The sequence below is a fragment of the Pyxicephalus adspersus genome, chromosome 8, assembly GCF_032062135.1.
Source record: "Pyxicephalus adspersus chromosome 8, UCB_Pads_2.0, whole genome shotgun sequence".
NCBI lineage: Eukaryota > Metazoa > Chordata > Amphibia > Anura > Pyxicephalidae > Pyxicephalus > Pyxicephalus adspersus.
The window spans coordinates 69,390,483-69,403,094 of record NC_092865.1 but is presented as its reverse complement, the minus strand read 5'-3'; the positions used below and the strand labels follow the sequence as shown (position 1 = coordinate 69,403,094).

General features: G+C 39.4%; 2 protein-coding genes across 5 annotated transcripts in view; one reads left to right on the top strand and one right to left on the bottom strand.

The window, feature by feature from the left end:
• Positions 1 to 8,772, bottom strand: part of TMPRSS6 (transmembrane serine protease 6) — a 55,346-nt gene extending 46,574 nt beyond the window's left edge. For all 3 annotated transcript variants that reach the window (XM_072421065.1, XM_072421066.1, XM_072421068.1), the window contains exon 1: positions 8,489 to 8,772. In XM_072421065.1, coding sequence (XP_072277166.1) covers positions 8,489 to 8,554 — 66 coding nt within the window. In that variant the 5' untranslated portion in view covers positions 8,555 to 8,772. The remainder of the gene's footprint in view (positions 1 to 8,488) is intronic.
• A 3,186-nt stretch (positions 8,773 to 11,958) lies between these two features.
• The window catches only part of LOC140337341 (uncharacterized), a 151,823-nt gene continuing 151,169 nt past the window's right edge, over positions 11,959 to 12,612 (top strand). For both annotated transcript variants that reach the window (XM_072421060.1, XM_072421062.1), the window contains exon 1: positions 11,959 to 12,066. The gene's annotated coding sequence lies outside the window, so the exon portion shown is untranslated. The remainder of the gene's footprint in view (positions 12,067 to 12,612) is intronic.

The window sequence follows — 12,612 nt, the reverse complement described above, 5'->3', positions numbered from 1 at the left end:
TGATATTATTACAACTCTACTGGAAAATTTTCAGCTTAAAAGAGAAATAATTTGTTCTTACAGTGCCCATGCCTAGTGATTGGCTGGTAGATGTGTACATAATCCTCTGTACCTGGAAATGCTGGGTATTGTCATTGGTCATGCCAGGGAAGCACTGGGTATTAGTAGGTTAGAAGGGGCCTTTGCACTGTCACCCTAATGGTAAATGTGACACTGGACTTGATTTACTATAGAAACTGTTCACCCTATTCACTCGCTAAGCTTTAATGTATACATCATAATGTATAGGTGTTATTGTGCTACTTCATATAGTCCAAAAAGTCATCAACTTAAAATTAATGGCATTATGCCAGCGGAGAACTGGCAGTTTGTGTTTATTATTTGATCCCATCGGATTGTACTAATAGAATTTCAGCTAAATCTGCTCATCCATACTGATCAATATGAGTAACATTACTTCTGTGATCAATTTGGGTATGGAAATTCTACTTATTGTCAAACATTTGTACAATCTAATAACTGTGTGTAAACATTCCTAAATCTTTATAATGTTAACTATTGACCAGTTTTAGGCTTCTATTTATGTATCTGTTATTCAAACCCGCAAGTCCTTGGCGTTCAAATTATTGGTTGCATCAATGTTCTTGTAAATGGCATTACCTAATATGTTAGAGCGTAATTAGCTTATTTACATCTGACTTGAGGAACTCATATACTGCCAGAAGGCATGTAATGTTATGTTGGAGGGTTTTCTCCGGGGATAAAACATTTTATTGTCTGATCATGTGATAAGCAATTATACAGATAAAGTACAGACTTCCTAAACAAGACAAGCTGGGCAAAGACTTTAACCAGATTTATATAACAGCAAATACATACTTGAAGAACACACAACACCTTGTTGTCTTTTGGAAGAATTTTGGCCACAGCTTGACAGTGCCTCCCATAATAAATACCATACCTATCCAAACCAGATATCAGCCATGGACCGAACTGGCTCAATGCATACTTCCATTAACCTTATATCATTATACTTGTCAACCTTCCTAACCCTGACCACAGGTCCTAACCTTCTATTATTGGTCACCAAACACAAGTTGTACCTGTTTTCATTACCTGACCTGTTTCAAGCACCTGTGATAGCTGTTATCACAACACTAAATGCCTTGCCTGCAAAACTAAGGCTACGTACACACATGCAATAATCAATAATCAATCTTTCTTGATCCTTTCCAACGACAAAAGACTGCACGATGCATGAATGAGTGAGCTCTGTACGTACAGCACCGTTCTGCTCTATGGAGAGGGAAGGGGGAGAATGACGGAGCGGCACTCCACTGTTCTCCTTCACTTTCATTACGATTGTTCATCGATCACTGTACACACGTCAGATTCTCATTTGATATTCCTGAGGCGATTATCGGATGGGAGTCATGACGTGTGTACGTAGCCTAAGCCTCCCTCAGGTCTTCACACACCATAATTAGAAGTTCTAATGTACACAAACATTTATATTCTGTATTGGCATTGATCTTAGTATGCTTATTACTTTGTGTGAAATAGCCATATGCTGACTATGGTGTGGCACAATCAGCCTTGGAAAATTCATAAACCCAACATTCCAATATTAATGAAAATGGACAGTTTAATCTGAACTGTAAACCCCTCTGAAAATCTAAAAACTGTAAACCCCTGGTTGCTGTCTTAGCAGGACTAAGAAAGTCACTCAATGGTAAAGTTGGAGTTCAGCTGTATTCTTTTTATAATTTGTTAATCATTTAAAGGACTGAGGTCTTTCATTTTAAATAGTTTGTAAAATGTCTCCTATTTTGTCCCTTTAAATTTCATAAAGATACAAATAAAGCATTTTGTTATTTATCAGTCAACCAAATAAATACCTGTTGATAATGCCAGATACCAAATTTGGTTCCAATACCTTCCACTGTGGGTAGACTCTTATCAGTTATTTGTTCTCAGCTAGTTGTGAGGAATTCAGAACCTCGTCCTTCTATGGAGGGGCAGAATTCTGCGGTTCCATACTGTTTTTGCTGTTCTGTAGCATGAAAGTGTTGTAATAATAGGACTGGACGTGTGTTACTGGCAGCCTCCCCGGGTGCAAATATACTCTACCTACCTAAGTTTATACTGATATCAGAAGTAAAAACAAAGATGAATATGTTCATATAAAACTTTATGCCACCGGTCCAGTGCCCTAACAGAAGGGTATAGAACTCAAATTGGGAATCAGATTAAGTTCTTTACGCTAATACCCTAAAAATACCACAATGATTTGCAGGCATAAACCTCAAGAGAGTCACAAATTTCTGGTAATTGGTAGGAAGTTATTAAAATCAGAATTACTTTCTTAACACACTATATCACATTCACTCAAGATCTGAAACATTATCATTTGTCTTTTAGACACCATGCCTGTTAAGTGGGAATTTTCCCTCTTTTCAAATTTTTTATGTTCCAATTTATTTGAAAGATGCCGGTGGTTTGTGTCATTGTGCTGTATCTAGTAAAATGATTAACCAGAGATTCAACTCTCAGCACACACATTGTGCAACTAGCTACTGCTTGCTCATCACAAACATGGTGACAGCATGACAAACTTGGTATCTCCAAGAGAAAATGAATGTGTATATACGAGGGGGTGCTGAGAAGTTCCTGGCTTTGCCCCCTTCCAGTTGAAATATAAAAATGAGTTTGGGGGCATATGACAGCCTAATATCTTAGTATGTAACTGTGCAAATATCAGGTCTTTGCCATTCTTAAAAATGTTTTTTCTTTTAGTGAGAAACTTTAATGGCAGGGGCACAAGCAAGTTTCACGGGCCATCATGAAGTTTTTGTTTCTCCAGGGAAAGTCAGCAAAGGACATTCACACTGGGATGTCACAAACACTGGGGGAGGAGTGTCCTTCCTACAGCACTGTCAGAACCTGGATATCTCGTTTCAAGACTGGGCATTTCACCATTGAAGATGAGCCCCGCAGTGTGCGCCCCCAACCTCAACTGACCCGGCAACCTGCGATGTTGTCCATGAGCTGACTATTGAGGACCAGTGAATATCTGCAAAAAAATAGCCCAGATACTTGGCATCTCACGGGAGCGTGTTGGGTTTGTTATCAGCACTATCCTAGATTTGCGCAAGCTTTCAGCGAAGTGGGTGCCGAAATGTTTGAACAGTGATCAGAAGAAGGAATGAGGTGAAGCATCCAAAATCTGTTTTGGCCCATTTTGAAGATGCACAGGACTTTTTGGCTAGGTTAGTGACTGAGAATGAAACCGGGCTCCACATCTATGATCCTGAAGCCAAAAAAGTAATGGTGTTCGTTTTCTGGACAAAGACGGTATTCTGTTGGTGGACTACCTACCTCAGGGCTCTAGTATCACCAGACAGTATTATGCTAACCTCCTGGACCAGCTGAAGGAGGCAATTAGGACGAAACACCTTGAAAAGTTTACCTAAGGGATCCTTTTTTGCAGGACAATGCACCTGCGCACATGTCCAGTGTTGTAGCTTCCAAATTGAACACCCTGGGTTTCCAATTGGTCCACCATCCCCCCTGCTCACCTGACCCGGCCCCTTCGGACTAATATCTGTTCCCGAATTTGAAGAAACACCTGAAGGGGCAACGTTTTGAGGACATTTCTGACGTCAGAGATGCAGCTGAGAGCTGGTTTGTGGCCCAACCAAAGGACTTTTATTTGAACGGTCTAGAAAAGCTGCAACTACGCTGTACCAAGTGCATCAGTCTCAGGGGGGAATATGCTGAATAAATGTATTATTTCATAACTCTGATTCTTCTTTCTGGGCAAAGCCAGGAACTTCTCAGCACCCTCTGAGGGTAGAACTTTACAGGTTTGTGAATAAGCAAATTTAGTGTTGTTTTTTTTTTACAAATAGGCTTAATAAAATTTGTAGATTTAAATATGCAACATTCTGAAATACTTTCTGTGGGAACCACATGGCTCTCCTCTACCTCTACAATTTAGTACAAGGTTCTTGATTGGATATTTGCTAAGCATTAGAGGTGTAGGGACAGGGAGAGAGTTATTAGCTCTATGTAAACTTTTAACAGACCAACTTGAAGCCTACACTGAACTTCTTTTTTATTTCTATAAACCAGCACTGAAACCTGTTGAAGGGAAGCCATACATGTATCCTGGGAATTGAGGCTGTATACCCTTTGATCGTGTGATTATTTTAGTATCCACTGCCCATAAAAAAGGTAGCAAAACTACTTTTCTCTTTTCCAAACCAAAAAAAAATCACATTATTTTTTTTTTAATCTTACCACCCCCTTAAATTCTCCTGTTGGATTTAGCCACAGATACCCCATAGGTGGCAGGAGAAGGGAAACATTTGTATCGGCCCATGAATGCCCTTATGGTAAATAGTACCCTGTTAGGAATCAGGAGGAATAATGTGAATGATCAGCTACAGCTGTGTGAAAGCTTGGCATCACTTCACCCTCTATTCCCTCTGAACTAAAAAAATCAAATAGATAAAAGAACAATCCAGTCAAAATTAAAATAACCATTGAGATGCATAAATGAAGGACAAAGAAAAATGTTTAGTGTTTCATCTAGTACATTAAAGAAGCCGAGGGAAGCATTGATCACTAACGCTATAACCAATAATAAACATAATGTATAATTTTAACAGATTACTTTATATTATTGGCCTCAAGTTCACTTTAAAAACTTTCTCATGCTTAACATGTTTTACATGACTGTTTATAAAACCAATTATTATAGTTCTTTCAATTTAGGGCCTGATCAGTAAATCTGTTTCCTGAAATAGATCTGGTCCAGGATTAAAAATATTTGCTAGAAAATGACTTTGAAGAAATCCATTCCAGGTTTGCTGGATCACCCAGCTTCACTAATGAAAGTGTATCCTCTGCAGCCTTAGCAAGCTTTAAAAATCAGGGCCATAATGTTCAATATTAATGGTATTTCCTTTTTATCTACCGATGGAAATAAATGACAAATAGAGATGATCTTGATGGATGACCCCGATTGGACATGACTCCTCCTTTATTTTACTTTTGATCACTTGTCTCTTAAATATCCCCCGCATGACCCAGCATGGAATATAACTTTGTATGTTACTATACTAAGTGCAGCCCTTCTCTACATACAAGCAGCCATGCAGAGCACAACTTATCTAAAGTATTCCAGAATTCAGAGATCTGCTGTGATCATTGTTGTTTTTTTATATTGTTGAATTGTCACTCAGCTTTGCCAGTACTATATAACCATTTCGCTCTGTGAATGGACTTTGTTTCTTTAATGAGGACATTGCTCAGGGACAGTTGGGACACCAGTGAAACGTTTGCACAAAATATGAAGTATCCATGATCGAGATTATTTGAACGTCAGGAAACAAAGCCAAAACTAATACTCACAAGGCCTTGGACAATCTCTACAAGAGCTGCATTGTACACATAATATAGTACCTTTTTATTTAAATAGTAAATGCGAAATCTTCCTTTGTGTTTCCAGCCCTGATATCTGGATTAGACATGACAGCTTTAAGTGGCTGATTTCAAAAGGTTTTAACTTTATTTCAGGTTTTGTCCCTAAAAAAGGTAATAAACTATACATACTTCTCTTGAAATGATAAAATATAAAATAACAAAAATTGCACATTTTTATTATTATCATTATTATTATTAATAGTATTAATAAAAATAATGATAATAAAATAAAATATATAATAATATTAATAATATCACAATAAAATATTAAACCTACTAAGATATTTAGCAGCTAACAAAATAGAAAACAGATATGAAGAAAAGAAAAAGAAAAGCGGCAATGGCTGGGCTCCCTTTAACATGCTGGGTGCCTGGCTGTCATTGTGACTGTATATAATACTTTGAGTCATTGACCTGGTATTAGTCTGCCGATAAGATGCTGATTTTACTTTGTTTATCTGCACATGTGTTTGAGGTCAATCTAAAGAATTGATTCCCGTTCCCATGTCAGGCTCCGTGGTTTCTTCTGCCGGTCCTATGTCCTTACTGTGAAATGGACTGACACGGGGCCAATGGATGGAATCCCTGTACCTGGTGAGGATTTTGGAATCTGACAGCCCCACAAATGTGACAGATAAGGAGAATTCTCTAGGCACTGTAGGTTTTTAAACAGACGAAGGACTAGTGACATGGGAAACTGATTTGACCAGAGCAGAGTTTTCCATATAAGTTTTTTATTTTTTTGACATGAGCAATATTTTAGCCATAAACGTATAAGGATCTTATTTGCAGAAAATCTGAGAGCATATGTTTCTATAGAACCATTGCACGCCATTGTATATTCTTTTTGTGTTGTCCAGTAAATTAATCTGACCAATGATTGCTGCACAAGTTATCTTGAAATAAATGCTACTAGTATAAAATATCATTTTACAATTTCCTGCTTCAACAAATGGCTTGCTGCTTTTTCCAGAAGGCACCACAAAGCTGGAGTCAATTTGTATCCATCGCCTACTATAGGAATTTTATTTTTGCGGAGATACTTCATAGAATAATGATTTCACATGAAGCTTATTGTTATTTTACACAGCTGGGATTGCTCAGGTGTTTATAAAAAGGAGAAAAAAAGCAAGCAAGTGTAAACAATTGCTATGTATTGAATGGCATTGGATCAGATCTTGCAAAAAAAAACATTATTTGTGCCACTAGGTATAACCACACTACCAACATGTAGCATATCATTTTTTAGAATGGTGTTATATCAGACAAAATATGCCGATCACCTCTGAAAATGGTAAAAGACCATTGGAGAAATGTATTGGAAAATATTCAACACACCTGATGAGATTTTACATTAAAAAGAGTCTTCCCCTAGGACTTGTTCACATGGACAGTTATGGAAAAAGCACAGTTAATGCTTCTCAACCATACGTGACTAGCTGCCTGCAACAATGTGCAGGTACGTATGGTTTGTCCATGGCAGTTACATGGGGGCTTATATACACTGGCAGTGAAGTTGCAGTGCATTTACCCCCAGCCCCCATAGGGATGAATAGGGGCTTCAGTACCGCTCACTCTCACATATGCAAGTGCTATTTCTTCGCTACCATGCAAATTTTTGATTGGCTGCCAGCTGTGGGGAGATGCAATCAAGCTGCATGTGTGAACCTGCTAGGTTCTGGAATATAAGAAAATATAAAGAGGAAATGATCAATCAACGGTTAATAGTCAACCACTTGGTAACCATTGCTCCAACTACCAGCTAACCATCTGTGTGAACGAGCCATTAGGACTTTATTGATGGCTGTTCCCCGAGGTCGGCTACAACAGAGAAACTGTAGCAAACAGAGAATTGTCAGAGAAATCAATCAAGTTTGCTCACATCTGCTGCAGAGCAATTCAAAACAGAAAAGCCAACCTGCTGGAATTGTAATAGGTGAACTGTAATAGGTGAACAATAGGTGAGCAATCATAATTTAACATTTTTTGTTTGCTGTCTGTGGCAGATTTCTTTTTAATCCAGAGACACAAATATGAATAACTGCAGAGGAGAACCCTTTTTTAACTTCATCATACACTTTACAATCTAGCTGTATAGTCATTGTACAAAATAACTGTACCGAGCCTACCTATACTATCCAATCAATTATTATCCAACAAGGACACCTCTCCTAAATGAGCCATAGATAACTGAGCAAACTAAAGTTGATTTATCAGGTCAGTTTGTTTAATGCAAACTCTTGATCTAGAGAATAATCAATTGTACTCCCACAACAGAAGAATATAGTGAAGACCATCAAAATTCGATGTAACAGAAATCCCAAAAACCCATCAGATGGTACAATTAATGGAAATTTTCGGACCTGATCGACTGGGGTGCTTTCAGGTCTACACTCAGGATCAATTGCTTTTGGTAAATCAAATTCAGAATCAATTTATGCATGATTTGATGAAAAGATTGATTGTACTGCTCCATCAAAAGGAACCAAGGGCCCGTGTATAACTAGCTTTACTGCATCATCATCATTAATATTATTATATCTAAAGGGAAATGCTCAGCAAGAAGAAATGTGGTGAGCATTAGAAAATTGTCACCGGAACAGATGTCTACAATGGAAGATCTTCCCTCATTTCATGTTATGGTAACAGCTGTTTATTAGTGAATTTACTTTCACTTTTTGAACTTTCGGCAATGGTCCCCAGGATACAGAGAGAGATTTCTTCCCAGAGGGGGGATGACAGATCAAAAGATAAATTAACACTTCCTCAATTTATTCAAAACTAAAGACAAACTCTTACATTAAGATGTAGTTTAGGAATATAATTTTTTGTACATTATATCCACCAACAAAGTGCTGGATTGCAGATTGATTCACTTATTTCTACAGCATAAAATCAGATGCATAATTAGTAAATATCAGTGTATAGCCAAAATCAACACTATATAGACAAGTCTGCATTTCTGTTCCAATCTTGGTGTCGCATTAATGTCACTCACCGGACTGATCTCTTTCGGGGGTTTCTCCTCAGGGAGCGTGGAGGGATCAGGAGGGGGCTGAGACATTTTCAACACTCTTCCAGTTCACCTGAACATATGGCTCGCCACTCTGATACAGGGACATGCTGTGCCAGTCCTACAACCCTCTCACACAGCAGGTTGCTGTTGACACATCCCCAAACTCCCTACAGACTAGTAATTCTCTGCCCCTCTGGCTGTTTTGGAAAAGAGAATGGTTCCCTAGGGCTATGAAGCCACACTGTGCAACAGGCTGTGATCAATAATCTGTGTACAAAACAGACACAGCTGGACGGGAACAGAGGTCACAAAGACACAGGAACACACAAGTAAAAAGTACAGGAAAATGACAACATAAATGGTTCCTATGCTCCACTCATTCCCTACGCAGATAATTTATCCAAGGGGATTATTATATATAACGGGTAGAGACTGTCCAGTGAAGTATTGCAGATTTAAAGGAAAACCGTACTATGAAATAAGGGAAATTCTGTTAAAATTTCAGATGATGGAGATGAGCAAACTGTCTAGGTTCAGTTTATTGGCAGCTTTTGCTTAAATATCATAAAAAATACACAGAGAACACAACAGAGGGATTTTATTTAGGCAAGATTATTGTATTCACGATACATTTCTCAAAAATACAATACAAAGAGTGATGGTTCCGTCCATGGCCATAACAATGGCACTAAACAATATGCAACTACTATGAAATGATAGACTGGAAGTTAAGTCCAGTGTGGACCTAGAAAGTATGAGTTTGCAAACATTTGTACCCGACGCGTTCCGTCCGTTGTAGGCTTCTTCAGGAAGCTATGCTCCTTCCCATGTCTTTAGCCTAATCTTTTTCTTTCACTTTACATATAATGTATTTACAGACGCACCTTTCTAGTAATTATTCTCAGGAAAATGGGATAAAGGGTCTGGATATTAAGGCTCTAAGTGTTGTGCTGCAGATTTGGGACCCAGGCCTGGAGAGTCCCGAATGGGTGGGCCAGGGATTCCATGCCTCTTTCAGGCCAGAAATTGAGGATGACTTTGGAGCACATGGCTAATGATAATAAAAGGGCACCTGTCTTTGAGACAAGGGGGAGTTTGAACCTGAGGCCAGGTAGTTCAGGCAGACAGGCTGTGTGTAGCCTGTATGCTGGGAGAGGCAAGGAGGTCACACAAAATTAAGGTCCTCAGGACTGATACCTCTGAGGAGATCAACAGAGAGAGAGCTAGAAGGCTAAATTTGTGTTTTTATGTATTATTTATGACACTAAGCCTATGTGAGGTTACACACTGGATTTTTGTTTTCTGTTCATGTGCTTGAAGTAAAAAAATGTAGGAAGAGTGCACAAAAAATAAAACTGGATTTAGGAATAGCTCTAGGGAAGGAGTACGTCTGATGCTAATCCCTCACAGTATGTTTCAGTGTGTGTGTAGTGGGGGGTCATATTTTGTTCTTCTCCAATGATCATCTATTTGTTAAACAATGGGCATGTGAAGTTGGGTACTGGGGCATATACCAACGATGAAATTAGAAATAAATTGTATTTCTCTCTGCACAGGTGTTACACTTACCTCTTCCTCACTAAAGCACAGGCGTCTCTCTCCTGCGCATGCGAGCAGTTCTGATGCTGGGCGTGCCTCTGTTTCCAAGCTTTATCAACTCTGTCTATGATGCTGGCCAATCAGAAAATAGCCTCTTAACCAGCCCTGTCTATTTAGCTAGCTCTCAGACTCCATTTTGTGTTCGTGCAACAAGTCGTGTCTCCTTTGGGTCTCCATTGTGCCGAGCTCTTAGTTCTGTCAACTAGTTCCTGTACACATGCTGCTTAATTCAGTGTTTCCTGTGTCCAGCTCCTATGTTAACCCCTCGTTGTCCAGTCTGTTGGTTCCTAGCCAACTTCCTGTGCTGTTCCTGTGTTCCTGTCTGCCTATGGTTATCCCTGCTTCTCCTGTGCCTCCTGCTGTTCCTGTGTCTCCTGTGTTCCCTGTGCCCACAGTGGACCCTCTGTCATTGCCATCTGTCTCTTGGATCCCTGGCTATTGACCCCTGGCGTCTGACCTGACCTCTCTTGCTGGGTGCCTGTCTCGACGCAGGCTTTTCCTGACTATCCTTCTGCTTTGTTAATTGGTACCGTGCTTGCCCACCTTGGTGTGCCCAAGGACCGCCACCTGGCTGTAACCTGCAGCACAACATCCTCACCATCAGAGGCTCTGGAGAAAACCTGGTTACTGCTTAGACTCTGCGCCTTGGCCCTTCTTAAGGCTCACACCACCTCCATACGCCCCCTAGTGGTCCTGTCTCTTGTGACAACAGGATTGTCAAGTGGCACTGTTAGGTGGACTGATTTCCTGCGTGACTGTGACTTCAAGGTTCCAGTAATAACTTGTGTCTCTCAAAAAAGTGAGCACCTAGGACTAAGCCTCCATTAATATTACCACTATATCCATTCTCCAATATTAATCCTCCATTAATATTACCACCATTAAGAAACCACTAAGAACAATTCCTGGTTAATTGTTTAACTAACTGACAACTCCTGAGACCAATGATTAGCAATTATTTTCCAATAATATCTACTAATGCCATGTTCCTCAGGTTTATGTGCATCTAGTAGATCCTAGATTTTTTGTTATGTAGGCTCTGACTCCATTTTACCATGTTTCTTTAGGCAATGTCCAATATTGAATATAATTTTGCCAAGTCCATTTACAGGCTTGTAAGTATCACTCACATGAAAAGGGCCTGCAGGCTACATTCATGCTAGCAAAACCCCACTTTCCGGCAGGTACATATTGCTGCAAAGATTAGTGTGTAGGACAAGGCATTTGTGCAACCAATGTGGTGTATGCTGCAGCATCTGATGCATCATAGAAATAATTATTCTAAATGCCTGCCAAGAGAAACTTTTCCATTTGGTTTTAACAAATGCTGAATTTCTCAAATGTCTTTAGATTGGAATATTGGTGTAATGTTGCACAAGTAAATGTTTTTAGATCAGTGGTGGCCAACCGGTGGCCCAAGAAAATTTTGGTGCTCCGCGGCTCTGTCCCCCGTATGGACACAACCCGCCCACTCTCCCATCGCAGGCTCAGACCTGCTTGCTAAACATCCTGGGGGAACAGTAGCACAGGGCTGTGGACACAACTTTTGTTGCATCCATGTCCGCCCTAGAATTTAGAAAGCAGGTCTGAGCCTGCGATGGGAGAGTTGTTCTGGTATCATCACGTCACTCTGGGGGAAGTTTCTTCCCCTTTGAGTGACACACGGCTCCCTACGCATGAGCGGTCCAAGTTCTGTGAATTAAGTGGCCCATAAGGTCAGAATGGTTGGTGACCACTGCTTTAGATTGTATATTTTGTCAATACCATTAATGTTTTTTTTTTATCTTGTCTTCTTTGCTAATGCCATCTAAACTTCTGTATCTGTCCAGTAATTTTTTTTTTCTTGTCTTCTTAGATCACTGCTGCCTCCAGTATCTCTGACAGTGAACCCCCTTGGCCTGTATGTCATGTCAGTGTTCATTGTGAAGTCCATTCATCACCTTGCGTAACATGTCATTGCGGTCAGTAATAATGTTCTATGCATCTCATATAACACAACTATTGCTCAGCCTGTCAGACAGAAATCAGGCCTGTAACATATCTGAAATAATGCCTATGTGCTTGTTTCCATTTCCTCAGTGGAAACTTACAACATCGTATCAACACCTTGTTCAGTGGTGCTGACAGCCCGTCTGCAACCTGTCACCTCAAACTAGCAAGCCCGGTTTGTCTTAAGCTACAGAAAATTCCTGCAAAGAAATATAAGTATACTGTATTTACAGATGTGGAATGTAAACCATAAATTTGTACACGTATATTTAAAGTGAAGTTTAAAAATACAGCTACAAATGTAGAGTAGTGAACATGAAACAAATATCGTGTTTACATATGTGATATCATTATTTCATTATTCACATATAAGTGTGTGTATGTATTTATATTTATTTTTATATATATATACATATATTTTAAAGTACACATTTGAACGGGGAAAAGTTTATTATTCAAAATCATGACTTTTTCACTTTATTGATACTCTCTGGTGACATCTCACCCAACCCTGGTCC